This window comes from Chaetodon trifascialis, chromosome 17 (assembly GCF_039877785.1).
Source record: "Chaetodon trifascialis isolate fChaTrf1 chromosome 17, fChaTrf1.hap1, whole genome shotgun sequence".
In the NCBI taxonomy this organism is placed as follows: domain Eukaryota; kingdom Metazoa; phylum Chordata; class Actinopteri; order Chaetodontiformes; family Chaetodontidae; genus Chaetodon; species Chaetodon trifascialis.
The window spans coordinates 13,022,144-13,041,386 of record NC_092072.1 but is presented as its reverse complement, the minus strand read 5'-3'; the positions used below and the strand labels follow the sequence as shown (position 1 = coordinate 13,041,386).

At 44.1% G+C, this 19,243-nt stretch overlaps 1 protein-coding gene across 1 annotated transcript; it reads right to left on the bottom strand.

Moving 5' to 3' along the window:
* Positions 1–1,902: 1,902 nt before the first annotated feature.
* On the bottom strand, positions 1,903–18,442 carry poc1bl (POC1 centriolar protein homolog B (Chlamydomonas), like). Its single transcript, XM_070984847.1, has 11 exons — positions 18,273–18,442; positions 14,607–15,050; positions 12,013–12,182; positions 9,939–10,128; positions 9,682–9,867; positions 8,790–8,907; positions 7,469–7,645; positions 6,029–6,160; positions 5,099–5,209; positions 3,753–3,905; positions 1,903–3,652 (listed from the first exon to the last, which is right to left on the bottom strand). Exons 2-11 carry the CDS (start codon positions 14,990–14,992, stop codon positions 3,521–3,523), a joined length of 1,755 nt encoding a protein of 584 aa, XP_070840948.1. The 5' UTR covers positions 14,993–15,050; positions 18,273–18,442; the 3' UTR covers positions 1,903–3,520.
* Positions 18,443–19,243: the final 801 nt, after the last annotated feature.

The following is a 19,243-nucleotide window of genomic DNA, read 5'->3' as shown; positions in this document are numbered from 1 at the left end:
CTACAAAGAGTCACGGGAAGGCAACAAGTCAGCCGGAGTGTTGTAATATGCCACGGTAGACTGGGCTCGTCGTGTCTGTCAGAGACACAATATTAATGTTAATGCATGAGGGCGTTTTCATTTAGCAGCGGATGATGGATGACATTTTCCATGCAACAGATATTTGGTGCAAATGTATTCACGGTAAAAAGAAAACAAGGGTGAGCTGCAGATGCACCTTTGGGCTGAGTTATTATCCTTCCTGTTGACAATCCAGCACAGGCAAAGCAAAAAAAGCCCTGTTTATTATATATATATTATATAGTTTTCTTAATGTCAAAGTATACATTTTATTTTAATTGTTTTTACTTCTTATATACCAAGACAAGGAGGCATTTTCAAAGAATTTATTGGACCAGTGACATTGCACTCAGTTGCTCTTTAATTGAACCAAGTTGTTCATCAACCTTTCTCTGACACAATCGGTTGATCCTGTCACTCCTCCTGTCAGATTGTTTGTGTGAGATGCTTAATGACTGAATGTGTGCTTCCCTCAAACAGGGAGATGATGGTTACACACCCAAAGACTGACTGTCACGCTGGAAAAATGGACAGACCACCACACCCGCCCCTGTGGAGCACAAACAGCGCAGCCTAAAGGGCACGAGGTTTAAAGCTGTCGAAGCAGTAAATCTGCCCTGAAAAGGAACCAGGCTGCTGTGAAGCAACCAAAGGAAGCAAGGAAATGTGAATGACACGAGGTGCTTTTCCATTAGAGGGACGTTTGTTTGAAAGCACATCAGCCAGTGTCTTAACGGGCAGATGAAGCAACAGCTGTTATCGAGGGATAGTTGGAGAACATGAACCTCGTGCAGCAGGTCTCACAGGGAGAGCCACAGCAGCATTAAGAGGATACAGCAGTCACCACACGAGCTATTTATAGCATAAATACAAATCTGCATAATGTGATTCAGGCTTCTGACAATTGAACCTCTGGAAAGACAAATGCTAATACTGCTGACTACTTTTACGTCTCTTTTGTTTGAGTTTTGTGCCTCGTCACTTCTAAGTGACTTCTAAGCTTCCTGTTCTTGCCCCATCTTCCTCTCTTGATGCCGCCTCACCCATCAGGTTGTTAAAAAACACCACCACTCACACCTCTCACCTCCATCCACAGATTATGAGGACACAGATTCATGATTTACAGAGCAATTACCATTTTTGATTAGTAAAAAACTATGAAAATAACAAATCATTTGAAACTAGATTAAAGCGAAATATGATCTGTCCTCACGTACTTCGGGATCTGTGATATTATCACAATATATACAGATGAATCAAATTCAAGACAGTGTCATATGACAAACTCTTCATCCCACATCTCTCAATGTTAGGCCCCCACAGTAAAGACTTTTCCCTGCAGTCTTTCAGATGTCTGCATCTTCCCAGATACAAGAGGCCATTTACAGATCCAACAATTTTATGTCTTAAAATAACTTGATTAGTAATATTTACTTCATTAAATGTTGATCAAGGACAGAGCAAATTAACCGTATGCCTTTGATGTGTGATTAATCATTCTCTGAGCCCACAGACATTCAGAAAACAATGGAAAACATACAGGTTAGCTAAAACATTCATGTAATCTCACACCATCAACAATTTAAATTCCTCTCCTGACCTGTGGCCAGTTTGTGGTGAGATGACCTTCCATGAATTGTGTTATTTGTTGTCCTACCAGTAGGTGGTGCCAAATGACAGTGAATACCACAACCCCTGTCTGAAGGGAATGAGGAGTGGGATGCTGCAGCAGCAGGTCAGTAGATGCCACAGCCTTTAATAAACTCACATATCTGTCAGGCAGTAAACAGGTACAACTTAACAGTGTGCAGAACTGAGACAGAAACAAAGAAAGTGGCAATGTGCAACAACGGTTAGTTTTTATTCTTCCAATCATCCCAACAGCTTTAATCAACAGTGAAACATCCATCTCATTTCAGTCACCCTCTCCTTCATATCAAGTATTCATCATCCCTTTTGCATTATCAGTAGTTTTAGAGGTGCTTTACAATACCACTGTCCCACTCTGGTCCCTTAAACCAAACATTATTTACATAAAAAAGTTAACACATAACAGGAAGTCCCCTTCTTGTTTACCCACTGTACGCACTGACTAGTATGAATATCTTATATTCACAAAGTCAGAGGACCGCAGATGCCAAACACTGCTCAGCGAGAAGCAGCCTTCAGCAAATACAGCTGCTTTTCAGCAAACATTTCAACTACAGTTGCACTGCGTCTCTTGGTCCTCGAATCTCAGTAGGAACACCCACAGGGTCTTCGGTGGGAAAAAAAATAACAACACAGGAGTATTTCTGATACCGTTTCAAGTACAGTTTACACACACAGGAGTCTTAACAAAACAGTCTGGCACAGCCAAATTGAAAGATTAAATTAAACAGGCGCTACCCTTAAGGCTCTTTGTGTCTAAATAAAATCAAGTGCATCAAGCCAGTGTTGCTGTTAACATTTTAAATGCTCTAAACACATTTGACATCCACTGGCACGTTTCATTTCGGCACAAACAATGTTCTTTTGGGGTGACAACCTTTTCTAAGGCACAGTGACGGATGACTTTAGAAGGTGTTCTTAATTTTACAAAACAGGGAAGAATAGACTACAACATTCCTGTCTACTCGCTAAGCCCTCTGGGGCAAATTGCACTTAGTACAAATGCTTAATGAATGCTTCAAGTCTTGTTCAGGCAGCATTCTACCATGAAACAGGCTCCTCAGGCAAGAGATAGAATTGAGGAGCAGTCTAGTATGACCGCAGCGCTCTCTCCCCGTTTCCCTCTCACATGATGGAGCATGTTAGGAAGTAGCTGGTTTGGGGCAGAAATGCTGCTGACCTTACATTCCTGGCGTGTCTTCTTTCAGCAGCCCGTCTTGAAATTGATCTTTTTTTTTTTTGACGACTAAAAACAAACAAGCGTCAGGATTCAACGAAAAGAATTCATATTAATTGCACATCGAGGTTAACGTTACATAATGCAGCATGATTTTGCATGTAGCTTGGATAGGAAATGCTTTGAAGGGCACTTCTTTCATGTGCTGGACAGTTTGCTTTCAAGTTGTTGCATTAGAGGAAGGAACGCATGACCATTTAAGACACTCGAGATGTGCGCTGGACTCTGTTTTGGTTGCAGAGGCACTTGGATGAAAGCAACGTGAAAAGTCTCTAGTTCAGCTGGTCTGCTTAAAAGGACCAAATAAACCTCTTCTTGCAATTCTCATTCACTCTACCGCAAAATGCACTTATTCAGTCATTCACATGGGTATAAAAGCGCTGAATTGGGTGAATCACTGGCTTAAAGTGACCTTTTCGCCACCGTTTATTTGCTCTCCATTCCCATTCAAATGGAGTGCCGACTTGGAGAGCAAGAGAATTGGGAGCAGCGAAGAAGACATCCACTGTAGTAATTGCACTATGGTAAAACAAGGTCACTTGAGGTTCCCTGCTACTTTCTCTCATCCTCCTCCTACCACTCAAACTTCCACTGCTGGCTTTTGTCTCCCGGGATACAGCGCCTTATCTGGGCATCCGTGCGGCCCTCTGCTGTGCGGTAGGCTGTCACGCACATGTCTGAGTGAGGGTGGTAGATGGTTCCGTCCTGAAAGGGTTTAAGGAGAAAGGTTAGATCAGAGGTAGGATAAGAACGTGTGCGCAAGATGGTCCTGTGGAATCATGGGTACTTGTGCGTGAACCCCTACCTTCCTGAACTCCCAGATGATACTGGGGGGTTTGAGCTCCGCATCGCTCGGGCAGTGCCTCATCCCGATGGAGGTCTGTCCCTCCAGCACCTCAGCACACAGCTCTGTCACCGAGTTGAAACGGATCTCTTTTTGAGATGTGTACTCAAAGTACTGCAGCAGAAGAGAGGCCGGGTTATTCGCGTGAAGATGCGGTTCTTTACCATGAAATGGAAATTCCGATAGAAAGAAACCCAACTGGAAAACCCAACAGTCGCTGGGACTAAAACACTGCTCTGCCTCTTTTTGTTTTAGTATTTGTCTCTCTCCACCTTAATCTCTTGGCTTTATTAAGCCTTTCAACAAGCACAATAGAGCAGTTTGGCATGTTTTTTTCTGCCAGGATTAGAGGATGTTTTCCTCGTTACTCTGCTGTGGGATCAAGCCCTGGCTAAGCCACCATTGCATGGCGTGTCGGCGTGTGTCGAGGGATCTCATCAGTAAAGACTTGGTCCTCTCAATCAACCAGTCGTGAACACAAACCCAACTATCCGGGCCCAAGGGGACAAGACTCCCTTGGCTACCCGTTAAACAGAGGGTCAGGTAATCAATCTTCATACTACCCCATCCTTCTCTTCACATCTCATACATCTTTCAGGTGCATCGGGGCCCATAATGGTTGTTTCTAATAAAGGACTCACTCGGGGCCCCCATGTCTGGCTTCAAACTTATTTACCCAGGCTGTGCCATTCATTCTGCCAGCGAGGCTCATGTATCTTTTAAATGGAACGTGGGTTCTTATGTGGGCCAGGGAAGGGGGGGTAGGAGGGAGGCGGTGGAGGGCCCTCAGGTTTTTGTTTCAGCAGGGAGCCATTCAAACATTGATTTTCAGTCACACATGGTGCTTTTTGTGACTGTGGACACCCGATGCGCTGCATCAGTGGGGTAATCAGAGATATCAAGCAGGTTGGAGATTCACAGAAAGGAGCTCTGCCTATTGTCTGACTGCAACATTAAATATACATCCACACTGACAAATAATCTGCCGGTTGCTTAAACCATCCATCACTGGAGCTGGCAGGCATTCAGTTTAAAAGTACCAGTGATTCAATTGCACGATATTTTTGGGTGTATGTGGACACAATGCCAAACGTACTATTTCCCTTCATTACATTCAAGTCATGCAGGACGCACCAGCAGCAAGCAATTTTCTGGTGTGAATCAACTGTGGCAGCTCGTTTCAGGGGTTAGCAGAGAGCGCTGACATTTCAAGATACATCTCCCACCGGGCCAAGAGAGGTTGGGAGACTGTGACAGGAGAGAACACGCGAGAAAGTTAGAGTAAAACTGTGAAATGCCTAATGTACCTGGTTGCCTCCCTGGCCGTGGCAGCCAAACAGAGAGAGGTGGGCACCTGTGGGACTGTGCTCCGGGGCGTTGTAGTCCAGACACTCTGAGTGGATCCCTGAGCTCCGCACCTGGCGGGTGAAGAACAATAAAATATCAATAATAACTTAAATGCTGTATTTTATTGATTCGTGTGAGGCAGGCCAGCACCATAGACACTGCTGGATTCAGTCCTCTCTGAAATATCACTCTGAAACCAAAACAGACTCTCGCCTGTCTTGCTTATTTTCCACATCAACACACACGCATTAAGCAATCAATACGCAACTTAAACCAATTTTTAGTTTCACATGCTTTCAAATCAAAATGCCAATATTTGTACCTGTGAGAAAATGCCATATTTACAGAACATTGGTGCTGCTGGCATGTATAGAAATTTTAGATAATAATACTACTTCAGAATTTTGGACAACGCCATCATTCCATCTAGCATGTGACGTCACTGCTGTGAAGGCGAAACAAGTGGCAACAAGGCAACGCAGTGGATGTTCAGGCCTAAGAAATCCTTCAGGGATTTTTTGGTTTTTCTTCAGACAATGCTGACAACAAGGTGGCTGAAATTTCATCATTTTAAAACTCAACACTGAGCCAACCAAGAATCGTGTGCAAAGCATTTAGCAATGGAAGACTCCACCAGGTGTCTGGACTATAATGGTCTTGATCCCAGTCCAAATGGGTTTCAAAGCCTTTGTTTGTCTTAGCCCAGCCTCCTCGCTTTCAGTGGGATTTTCCCGTATCATGCCTCTTCCTAACACCTTTCAGGCTCCAAAAAGATGGATTTAAGAAAGGAAGACAACGGCAATGCCATTTCTTTTTCACTTCAGTAACGAGGCTGGTGCAAACAAGCACGAAATATGCAATTAGTGTAGATATGGATAGCAGACGCTCACAGCCCCATGCCAGCCCTCTCGGTCCTCGGGTACGTGTAGATCGGGGTAGATATGCTTCAGATACCAGTCAAAACTGTTGCATTTCAGCCTCTCCCTCAGCAGCAGCCGCTCTGATATATTCCCATAGGTCTCCTGCAAAGGAAGCACACAATGAAGAAGACCGGGAATGTGGGTGAAATTTTTTATATTTAAGTTATATTCAGCTGGCAAGAGAGGATGGTAAAGTTTAGATAAATTATATATCTAAGTGAATTAAATATTTGAAAACAGTCACACCATATAAGTAAATATTTACATCCTGGAAATAAAAGCATATGAAGGATACACTCAACAACCGACAACCAACAACCGTGACCTTATGGTTCCACTAGGAAACAAACTAGCAGGTGATTGGTTGCACCTGGATAATTGTGTTTGTTGAGCTGGCGAACTCCACCTTAAGCAACTCAAAGGCCAGCGCAGTCACACACACACCTTAAACATACCTTTGCACTGCCTGAGAGTGGAGTTTAACTATAAGGTCTCACAGACACACTTACCTATTTCAGACTGAGATAAACAATGGAGGAATGAAGTATCTCAAACACACAAACATAGAGATCACATTTGAATCTGTTTTTTAAATGCTTTGTGAAAACAAAGTTAAAACAGTTAAACCATCATACCAGAAAATCCAGGATACAAACATTCATTAAAAACTACTGCTGGGTGGGCAACTGCTTTTAACAATGCATCTGAAAGACAGTGAAGTGGTCGTCCATCTATTTCAATGTCGTAAAAATATCAAATCAATAGAAGTAACTGAATGCACTTAATGAAAAAGAATTACATACTACTTCACACCATATTATGGTCTGTACCTCAGCAGTGTGCTAACCTGTTATGACAGCAGCATGTCAGATCTGGAGCTGGTGATCTGCTCTGGCAGTGCTGTGTTCAATCTCCCCCTGACCAGGTAATTTATTGTTTGATCAAAGATCCCTCGCATTAATAATGTACTTTTTTCAGATAGGTGAAACTGAGATACATGAATGTTTGATGATGCCCAATACTCAGAACCTGAGAGGCACACGGCGCACGTCACTTGTTACTCGTGCGCGCCCCCTCACACATACGCCTGACCCAGTCAGACATGACAGTGTTTCACCATATGCTGACACCCACACAGGTGAATCATATCATATGAAACATCTAAAACGGACATCAAAGGTAAGCCGCTCTCTGTACCATATTAACAGGTGTAACATGGCATCACTACAGGGCTTCAGGTTCGTACCAGCAGAATGAAAAACGAGTGTGTAACAGAGCTCAGTGCCTAGGGAATGTATTTATCCAAATATGATTCAGGGAGTACTCTGACGTCAGCTTCTAGCATTCCTCACAGCAACATCGCGACACGCTGTTTAAAAACTTGGCTCCTTTCGGTTCTAAGTGTCCTACCTTTCTTGCTGGGGGGTTCCTGTTGTAGAAGTGTTGTTTATAAGAGTCCATCCAAACTTCCGCAGCTCTAACGGTGTTCTGGAGGAAGTTGGGCCGTGCATAAGGGGCCTTTTTGGGAAACACATGGCCCACATGAGAGCAGGGGTGAATCTCCAGGCTGCCCCCACATTGCCACACCTGGGGGGGGGGGGGGGTAAATACATGACAGACCATATGTATGATAGAATAGAAGTAGAAATAGAATGATCATGTTTGTGGTGGCTGGTGCAGTGCTAAAAATCCTCTACGAATGACCACTCTTGATGTCGGTTTTGTTCTCTTTGGCAGCACCTAAAGTGCCAACCGCTAATTACAGGTGTGTATTGGGAGATCCAAACCTGTGCGACATCAGTCATCAGTCTTTTCTTTGTTCATCCATCATAACCATTTATTTGCAAAGCTAGCAGAAACAGTGAAAAACTGTTTGGCGAGTCTGTCGCGTTAGCTCCGCCTACCCTCTCTGGCGGACCAACCACAGCTAAGTGATGGAAATGCATCACTAAGTGAGTGCCGCTTGGGCTTTTTTTCCTGGGAATGTCGCCACAGCCACCCAGTTTGTAATGCTGCAAATTCAAGGGCTTTGATCAGTGGACTGTAGGTTTTGTCAACATTGTGTTCCCAAATTTGGCATTTGCGTCTTTATTTAAATGAAAATCCTCAAGATTATTACTTTAAGTCACCAGACACTTTATGTACCACCATCTTTTTAGCACTCCAAAAAACAGCATTGAAAACCAATTCACTACGCATGAATTATTAATGGAAAAAAGTCCCAGTGAGAGCCTTTTTTTATTTCCACATGCATAACACATCACTCGGGGGAACGGCCCATTCGACTTCACACTGAAACCACATACACACTATAAATCATGCACACACAATTTGCATCGCCTCCCCTTGAACGCTCCTGCTGCAAACTCACACATAGCCTAAAATCTGTGCCAATGTGATTGACGCAGACAAGTGAAAATAGACACCAACGTCACAACAAGGCATCAGCCAATATCAGGGTGCAGTTTCAGATGCCATGGCTGACTGTGATCTGACACTGACATGTGTCTCTCTCACACCAATTACCCACTGACTGTTTGCTGTTTGGAGATGAATGAATCAAAGGATTGGGGGCTGGGAAAAAAAGATTCTCTCTGCTAATGAAATGTCGATAGATGTTTTGTCGGCGAGTAAGAGATTTTGACAACAAAGCCAGTGAGACTAGTCACTCTTTCCCAGCACCACAGTGGTTTAGCAGTGACTCTGCTCACTGAAGGAGAACTGAACTCACCCTGAAAGAGAGCTCCAGGTTTTCTCCTCCCCACACCTCCATGCCCATGTCATATGTGCCCAGGTACTCAAAGTAGGCCTTGCTCACAGCAAACAATCCACCTGCCATTGTTGGAGACCTGGAAGAAACAGTGATAATAAGGTGACTATATACAGGTAATGTTCAATCCTATGTCCCCACCTGCTTTTGTTTAATGTAGTGCAAATGTAGTTAGTGAACTATGCAATCTACCACCTTTAGAGCATATAAACCACCTTATTAAAAGAGGCCTTGAATGAGTAAGTGAATAATCATGCTTGCAGTGTTGAATTGTGGTTGCTCTTCCCACAATCTGCCCAGTGCAACACAATGCAAAATTTCATAATCATGCATCACGGGTGGGTGTGATCACAAACCCAACAGACCACATGAGGTGCAATGGATTTCAGCCTTTCAACCAAGAGAGGCCTGTGCTGCAATGCCTTCCCTCCATGCAAGACTTCATTGGAGTTGCTCTTTGAAAGCAGAAGCTTTGGCTTGAGGCGGGGTGATGTAAAAGTTGATAAAAATGATAGGATTGTTTTCCTGTTTCTCTGAGAGCTTACATTTTTTCCAGTAGTGAGATGCGTATGACGAAATCAAAAGGAATGTTGATAAATAGGATGCGACGTGTACAGGTTGGTTAGAATTTACCGCTTTTATGACACTGCTGTGTTCAAAGATCAGCCATTGTTCGGGTATAACAGAAGTGTCAATGTAGCATGTAAGTAATAAAGTAATATAACACGCACACTGACAAATTAGCAGTGACGTGTATTATATTTTTCACAGCAGAGCGCTACGCCTGTACGGCTGCCAATCTGGTAAAGTGATCTCCCATGAGAGCGGCACTTCTGAAGTATCATGCTGTCACCTGATGGGGTCAATGCGAGACCTGCGCCTCTTGCGTTCCACTTCGGGGACGGAGTGCCACTGAAAGGTGAGTCTCCAGTCGAAACCTCCGATCATCGGCTCGTCCGTTTGCATGTAAAACTCAAAGGTGTTCCAGTCAATGGTGTCGATCACCGGGCACACGATGGTACTGGCGTTCTCGCCAATCCTGAACACAAAGCATGGCCTTTAGGTTTAGATCTTCAGAAAGCTCTCGCTCATCTAATTCGGTCAACTCACCTTTCCAGCAGAGGCTCGATCCAGCCAGGGACGCACTCACAGTGGCAGTCAAGGAATGTCAGTACGTCACCTGTAGCATAGGTGGCACCAATGAGACGTGCCCGGACCAGACCCTCCCTTTTGTTGGTGCGGATGAGCCGCACACGCTCCAGGTTACTGATGTAGTCAGCGAGCTGGGATTTCAGGTAGCCTATTTTTCATAACGAACACACACACACACACACACACACACACACACACACACACACACACACACACACACACACACACACACACACACACACACACACTTGTAACATTAAAGTGATGTTATTCCCTCATCCTGAATGTAACTTCTCTTTCTTTAAATCGATTTCTGGCTACTAGAAGACAGAAAAAATGTCAAAAAAGCTCAGAGACACACAATCAACCTCCCAAATCATTACCTCATACAGCTTGTTCTGGCTAACATCTTAGCAAACAACTGTCAACTTTCAAATCCAGCTGACACAAAGCAACGTTGGTATTCATTTGTTGTATTTCTGGCCGATGGCTAATGAATGTAAGTCCAATATTTTAATTCGCTTTCCTCTGTTGTGTTTTCCACTATTCCCTGACAAACATATTTGGCTCTTTAGCTTGCTAGATGCCCAGCTTTGTTCACAAAATAGTCCCCTATCCTTTATCTGTCTGCCAGATGCTGCTGGGCAGGTAGTGTGCAATGGGGCCGTCAGAGCTTTTTTGGCTGAAAATGGCTGCCTCCTCCCGGGTTGATCAGCGTGGCTCAGACTCAGCTCATTTACGGGCTGTAAAACCAAAACAATTAGCTACAACAGGGTCAAAGGCTCCAGAGTCGAGTGATTATTCTCTGCAGTTTTGGACTGCTTCTTATTACACATTTATCTTGTGAGTTGAGTCATTCAGTGTTAACATCACGAATACTTGTTAATGCAGATTTAACCACCCACATTACAACCTTTGCTGCCAAGTGAATTACTCCTTTGGAAACTTCAAAATCAGTTGAGTGGCATTAACACCTTTCATAGCCTAGAGACAAATGAGGTCATTAGAAAGCTTGGTATGCTGTTCAACCTTGTCAGAAACACAAGAGAGAGCTGTCAGTCCTCCAGTCGCTGTCTGTCTGCAGTCACCGTTCTGGTCGGGGAGTGGCATGTCTAGCATTCCATTTGGTCGGGGTGGTCAGAGGAGAGGAAATGATGTCATGGCAGCTCAGTGCACGCTGAAGTAATCATTATGGTGTAATGTCTCCGATACACAGACTAGACTTGCGGGGACAGAATACCAATTCCATTAAGACAGATGGACATTAAGTTACTCTTGTATCCAGTTTCTGAGACGAAGCAGTGTCATTCTCAGAGTTAGCGCGGGTCTGCAGAAATCAATCCATGTTCCAGTTGATGATGATGTAGCTGGAAGCTCAGAAAAGCCAATAAGTGAACCTCTGAGTTTGGACTATTTTGTCACAAGATCGAAAGACCAGGAGCGATCTGTCAGACTGAAGTTCACACCTGCGTCATGTAGATCCAGACACTGCGGCCACACTCAACACTCAACAATGATGAAAATGCAGTATTTCTTGTTTTTCAATTAAATATAAAATGGCCTGAAAATAAGAGTCTGCCAGCAATAAAAAAAAGAAACTGCTAAGAATTTGCTCATTTCTGATAACAATCCTCCTTTAAAAATTACCAAAACCAAAAGCAAACACTTAGATATGCCCTGAAGCGACGCTACGCCTTATTCTATCATTAAAGAAAATTGTCCTCACTTGTTTCTGAGGATGTTTTTCTAATTGCTTTCGGAACGTATCCAGAGGCATTGTCTTTTCATCGCTGCATAGATAGCCTATCATCTCTATATATAGCAGAGTCCTGCTTGACTCTTTCTTTTGTTCACTGTCACTGTGAAGAAATCAAAGCACAACTGAGGCTTGCCTTGTCCGCTTTGCTAAACTAGGCCAAGACTGTCAGGCCTCTTTGTTTCTGAGCTTGAAAGACTTTTTTTCCTGTCAGTTTTAGTTTCACAGTCAAACAAAATAACACATGGGTTTATGTGTTAGTGTGGAGAGTCCGACCTCGGTCACTGTAGTCGTCAATGAGGATGATCTCTTTCAACAGGATGGCAGGCGTGGTTTCCAGGACACTGTGAATGGTCCTCAGCAGGGTGGACCAGGCCTCGTTGTAGAAGGCTATGATCACAGAGGTGGTGGGTAAACGCCGGTAGTCAAACTTCTTATTCCGGCACCTGAGGAGTGTTTGGGTGCGTGGTTCAAGGAAGAGACAGACACAGTTGACATAAGCAACAGTACATATCTATTAAAAACCAGCATCCTCATTGTACTCATACAAGAAAAGACATGATGTTTAGATACAGCCAGAGAAGCTTCAGCAAGTTCTGTGGCAGGGGGAGGCGTCTGGTCTTAATCCAGATGGCAGTCATTAAAACAATAAAGAGCTGCGGAAATATGGATGGGGGTGGGGAGGGTATCACACCAGCGAGCAACATACCACAGCAGTGCTCTGGGAGAGACCACAGATACTTGAGCAAACTGAGACGAAAAGAGCAGAACAGAGAGAGGAGACGGGGGGGGCAACAGTGGATGAAAATTAAAGTGAAAAACTGAAAATACTATCTTGAGGGAACGAGAACAAACAGACGCACGGAGAGGGATAAAAAGGCAAACTTCTATTTTTCTGAGAGCTCTATTTTTGTGAATCAGTGGCGCACAACACTGAAAGACTGTAACCACTGGCACAGGATGAATGACTTCTGGTAATGTTGCAGCCAGAGGCTCAAGCCACAACTATGACACAGTTGGAAGTGGGTTGGGATTAGAAGAAATGTGGTCGGGCCGAGCATTAGTCACAACCAATCAGCAGCTGTACTGTACTGTGTTCACAGTACTGCGGCACGTTCATGATGGAGAGAGCAGGACAGCGTGGATCTGCCACCAAAGCAGATGCAGACTGCAACGAGCACATACTTGCACCTTAAAATGAGCTAGTTTGACATAACACATTTGCTTACATTGTTGCCGGGCATGAAGCCAAACAGAAACACTAATGCACTTGGGACAGCTTGGCAGCGAGGAGGCTTTCGGCCTCCATTAACCTACATCTGTGAAAGATGCAATCCACAAATCTCACTAATTCTCACTCCATGTGCCATAACCCATAGAGTCTAGGTGGCAGTTCAATGCTGAATGACCTTCAGTCACACCTCAGCTACATGGGTACAGATACAAGAAATGCTATTTCTCCAACCATCGAGGTGAAAGTAGCTGACATATCATCCAACACGACAAGTCTGTGAGCTTATGAATAGAATCTGTTGAAGCAAAAGTAGCACAGAGCAGCGCTGTGTCTCGTGTCATGCAACACCGTCACGGTATGGGCAGGCAGACAGCACATGAGCTCTGCATGCCACCTCATCCCTACCAACTCATTCCAGTAGCCACAGCACCAGGAGGTCACAGGCAAAGGGAAAAAATTATGCGCTCGTCAAAAATGCCACTCATAATAGTGACAGTCTGTACACTGCAGTGATTCAAAATCTCAACAAAATGCTGCCACAGACTGCCCTGATGCTGGAGGACTGATGATGGGATCTCATCAGTTCGAGCTGTATCTGTGCATACGTAAGCACCTGTCAACCTTCTGCTGAGAAGATCACAGCTTTTTATCAGTCTACCTTTGGATATAAAGGCATCTCCCCACTAAAAGGGTTTATTTTAGTTTCATTGGGAACCTCTGAGACTGTATTTTCTGTGGATTTCAGCAAATCTGGCATGTTTAAAGGGACAATGTGTAAGAACTGGCCACCTGTCAAAGGTTTCGCCAAACAAAGAGGGGGCAGCATATCACCAGAGTGACCTCTGACTGCGGCTCCCTGGACTCTTTGCTGTAGCTACCTATGGCTGCAGCTGCTAGCTACTGATAGCTCAGTTAGCCATGCAGCTAGTGCCATTAGCTGGAGTCTGCTCAGAGTGGGGGTATCTTAAGAGAGAAACTTGAATTCAGAAAATGCGCAGTTTTATTTTGCTGTTTAATAAGAAAAACAGTTCAAGCTGGGGTTTAAACTAAAAATTACTATATATTGCACATTGCACCTTTAATGTCAACAATATAGAAGATGTATCCTGAGATGTAATCCACTGCTAACGAGAGTCGAAGCTTACCTGGGATGCTTCATATGGCTCAACACATGGCTTTTACACAAATGGTGCTTCTCGCCACACTCATGGATACCACATCTGGGTTTCATTTGGATGGCCAGTAAGGGATGAGGCAAAGGTGGAAGGAGGAACGACTAACAAAAGACATCATACCCTGTGTTTGATCACAGAGGGGCTGAGCTGAGAACAGCTGCGGACAAGAACTGTGGATGGAGTAAATGCATTCAGGCAGAGAGCGGTCTACACCAGCTTCAATAAGCCCAGCAATGCATCACGAGAGCCTTCATCCTCGTTTCAATCTGTCGATGGAAAACTGATTCCAGTAAAGAGCTCAACTTAATCTCTACTGAGTCACATATCCCTGACACGGTTGTAGCACAGCTATGAGCTCCATGCAGCGCCCAAGGCCAGATATACATGTATGTTATAGAAAAGAAAATAACCTGCTCTGACTAGTGGTCCATTCCTGTTTAGGATGCTTTTTTTGTACTCACTCATTCATCCTGTGGTCCTGGATGTGCCGATGGAGGGAAATCTTATCACTGACATAGATATTGATGGCGTAGCGCTCCACGCTGTCCTGCTCCTGTTTCTTTTCTTCAGGGCTAAGGCTGAGGTGTGTCGCCCGGCCCCACTCCCCCAGTGCGTTGTTGTCCGGTGGCGACTTAACGTAGAGGGGCCTAGCCAGCTGCCCATCAGCTCCGCTCTCATCTATGGAGAACTGTCTCACCAGAAGATTGTGGTCCTCGTCTTCCTCCTCTATAGAGGAAGAGGAGGGGAAGGAGGAGCGTGCTAACAGTAGGTAGCCCAGCCATAGCAGCCAGACCAGGAAGCCAGCCTTGGCCAGCACGCCCAGTTTACGAGAGCAACGCCCCCTCATGACAGAGAGCCCCAGGGAGGCACCGTGAGCTTCAAGGTGCCCTACAGGACACAAGACACTGGAGGACAGAAAGAGACAGAATAAAATAAAAAACATGATCATTAAGATTGTTTTATGTGTGCGTGTCTACCATCAACAGTCTGGGATTGACAAGATAGCTTTTAAATCAAATTATTAGAATGAGGGTTAACCAAGAAATAAAGCCATTCAGAAGTTACTCATCTCAACACTTACACCCAAGAAAGGCGGTGTTTACCTCTAAGCTCACAAGTGCCTCAAGGACACAGCTCCAATAGACCAGACTAGCAGTAATCAACGTCAGCGTCGTAAATATAATCGCATGCTCAGGGCTGCATTAAGGTGCTCATTAAATACAAATCGAAAAGATGGAAGAGGCTAAATTATGGCTTACGGTACAGTAATGTGCTGAATAAATTGAGCCTGTGAGGCACTCCAACGAAGAGATGCCTTAACCTGATGAACTTCATTGCAGCGGTGCAGCTTTAGTCGCACTGGATCTTAAAAAAGGTTTTACCCAAACTGTGCTGCAGCACATGTAGACAGCTTTTACACGTCATCTGAGGCCTCTGAGGCTTTAAGTCTTTTGTCCACATGATTACATCGATGTGTTTCCTGCAAACTTACAGCTAAAATATATTCTGGAAAATTGATGAATCACATTGTCAGTCAAGCTTTTGCAATGTTCCCAACCTATAATACCATAATGTAGCAATCAGTTTTGAGCTTAGGTACCCAAAGCCTGTTACACAGCAAGCCCAGATATTGCACAATATCTTTACATCAAAGATTACACACACAGTATATCAAACAGTCAGGTCTAAGCTCGCCTTTTGTTTTCAATTTAGACTGAGAATCAGGCATTTTGAAGAGTTCCTCATTTTAGGATTTCCATCCCCATCCGCTGAGTCCCAAAAAAAAAAAAAAAAAGAAGTTGGGTGGAATATTTGCATGAGGATAGATGTCTTTTTTTTTCCTGATTTAAAAATAGGATTACTCTGGGTTAGCAGACACACGAAGACAGCAATTTGAAACATTTATGTCTGACAGATCAGCTTAGCATGGCAGGATTTGACAGGGCTGCGGTAAAAACAGACCACTTAGCGATGTTGACACTGAATTGAATGTAATCACATGATTGTGTTGCATTAATATTAGAACAGGATGCCATTTACACTTGTGGCAGCCGGTGCCAGACTGGCTTAGCAGCAATACTGATGTGCAAACAGACACACACGCACCGACAGCGCTTCCCCTTCCTCACACCGGTGATGGTTATTTCTCAGTTCTGCCAAAATTCTGGGAGCAGTTTGACTTTATGTAGCTGCAGAGAAAACACTGTCAAATGAAAGTGAAATATGTGTGTGTGCTAAGTGCCGCGTGAGAGTGTGTATATCTACGCTACACAGACAGAGGAAACTCAATTTGCACTGCGAGTCCTTCAAGGCAGCAGCAAAGCTCTTTCACTCCGGTCTGGGCCCTGGCCAAAGGACTCGCGAGTCCTGAGGTTACAAAATGGAGACGCCTGCAAACAAAACCCCCTTTTATTAGCTGTCCATCACACCTTCCACTCTCTCTGAATCTGATAGCCTTACTGGGGAGCCGTCTGGTGCGAGCAGGAGGGGATGGAGGCCTGACACGCAGCTTAAAATCCTGCCCCACTTTTTGGCTGAGAGGGAAATGAAACAACACAAAGTCGGCGAGGGATAAGGCTTTCTTCCCAAGCTGCAATCTGCGGTGCATGTTTCACCCCGTCACGCTAACAAGACTTTAAAAACAGAGCGCAGTGAAAAAGAAGGCTCAATAATTTATGTTCCAGTCATACAGAAGAAACAAAGTTTGGCTCGATGCTGGACTCACTTTCTTCTCAGATGTCAGCAAGTTAACTATGCTCTCCGTGGTTAGTCTGGCACGAGCAGTCCGAACTGCGCACGGCTCAATACACGGCTCATTTCCTCATCAGGCAGCCAAGAGAGATGGACAAATAGTTATAGCATATGTAATATCCAGCAAGCACCAGTGGAACAGGTTATACAAACACCTCTCCCCTCCAACCGGCTGATCCTTTTCAGTTTGTGAAACACCCGTGAGACAGGATCACTGACTCCTCTCACCTACACAATCACCTATTGGCTCATTGCACTCTGTGCACGCAGTACTGAAGGCAACTGTGTCAAAGCAGGCAGGCGGCGATGAGCGATGACAGGCTGGACGTCACACAGTGATTTTTGCATCACACTGCCTCTGACACACACCTAAGTACAGCCGGACAGACTCGATCTGCAACTAACGATCAATGTCACTGTCAAAGAAACTCATTTTCTCAATTAAATCGATTAGTCGTTGGTGAAAAAATGTCCATCAGTGTTTCCCAAAGGCCATGATGATGTCCTCAAAGGTCAAGTTTTGTCCACAGCCCAAATATATTCAGTTTTCTGTCATAGAGGAGTAAAGAAACTAGAAAATAGCCACATTTAGTAGCTAGAATCACAGATTTGTTACTTTTCTCTCTTTAAAAAAAAAAAAAATCACTCAAACCGATTGATTGATGATCAGAATAGTTGAGCTTTGTCAAATGCTGCTCCTGTCCTCTGGCTTCACTTGAGCAGGTACTGATGGCAAGAAAGCTCCACATGAAAGCAAAAGTAAGTCAGTGTCCTCCATATTTACACTGGATGAATGTCAGCCTGTGGCTCTCTGCGGCCTGTCGATTCATCCAGCTCTTATCTTTACGGAATGATCTTTTCGGCTGTTCTCCCAGAGTTCATGAGGGAAGAGGCTTCACAGGTGTTAGAGGGAAAATAAAGAGACTGAAGAGACAAGCAGGGAGTCGCTGTCATGGCTACACCTGCAGTCAAAACACAGAGTTCAGCAACAGGTCTGATCGCCTGCCAAGTGAAAGTCAGGATTCCACATTGTTTGTCTGATAATCAGCAGGGAGGTCGAGCGCTCATAAACACGAGGATTAACAGTTAGTGCACAGTCAGTGACTCACGAGACACATGACAAACCTCAACTTTTCAGCCACACGTCTACCATAAAAAACGACTATTAGAAGCTAAACAGTCAGCTAACTTTTCACGTTAGCTTCGTTGTCAAGCCACGGTGTGAACTGTGTGATTTTACTGATAAACAAGCAAGGAAGTCGGGGATTAAGTTAGCGTCAACGCTTTGGAGCAAAGTACTTTGAGCATAACGTACATGACAGTCACAACAGCACATTTCTCTCAAAAAAGTACGAGGTTAGCTCGTCGGGGTTTACCTTGACAACAAGTTACATGTCGTGGAGTTTCTTCGACGTTGCTAAGGCCGTTGTTCGTCAGCCCGACTGCGGTCGTCTTGCAGTTGAACCTCTGGCTTGCAGATGTCAGCGTACCCACATCCTCTCCTCCACGTTGGTCTTCTGACCTGCGGCAAAGCAGGCACTAGAATAACACAGCTTCCGGTGAGACGTTTCATACTAAGAGCAGAACGGGGCTCGCTAAACGTTTGACAGGTATGAGACGGTGTAACATCTTCAGTACAAATGAAATACTTGATCTAAGCTGATATTTATATATTTTGATTTAATAAAATCGCTTAGAAATTTTACAAAAACTGAGAATGTTTTACCTAAGGAAACAGCTGAAATGTACACCTAAAGATTACTTCAGCCAGAACACTAATAAAGTGTCCTTTCTCCGGCATATCGCGTGAAGGTTACATCACCTTATCGCTTCATAACGCCATTTCCTCATGCTTACTTCCCTATACAAAAAACTTTATTGTCTCTTACTTCCGGTGTTGGTAGCCTCTTGTCCAATTAGCTTGACGCAGCACTATGCTAACCACAGTTAGCTGTCATTACTCTCTGCAGCGATTTTCCTCAGGCTTTAAGTTCTACTCCTGAAATTTCACTACTTATTCAGTGAATATGTAACGTTACTCTGTGCCGAAGGCTGAAAGTGAACTTTAACCTTTAAAGTTTAGCGGTGGAACCTGAAAACTTCCAGACGTGAGTTTTATAAGTGAACAAAAGTTGTAATATTTGAGAAATATTAAGGATATCCAGATGACTTACATGTACATGTGTGTCCTCTAAACATTGGTGTCACTGTTCAGAATTTTATTGGCTAGAAATGTCTTCACATACCTAAACATACTGTGTAATCTGTAATATATGTATGAGCTGACAAAATGTAAAGACTGTCGACATATTACAGGCTATGTGTACAATAAACACCTTAGATGAAT

Bases quoted from the DNA above. Each gene is read 5' to 3' on its own strand.
- poc1bl (XM_070984847.1), bottom strand. From the start codon at position 14,992: ATGAGGGGGCGTTGCTCTCGTAAACTGGGCGTGCTGGCCAAGGCTGGC. The intron at 9,868-9,938 runs GTGAGTTGACCG...CTTTGTGTTCAG, and splicing joins ATCGAGCCTCTGCTGGAAAG to GATTGGCGAGAACGCCAGTA. The intron at 7,646-8,789 runs GTGAGTTCAGTT...CCCCCCCCCCAG, and splicing joins ACCTGGAGCTCTCTTTCAGG to GTGTGGCAATGTGGGGGCAG.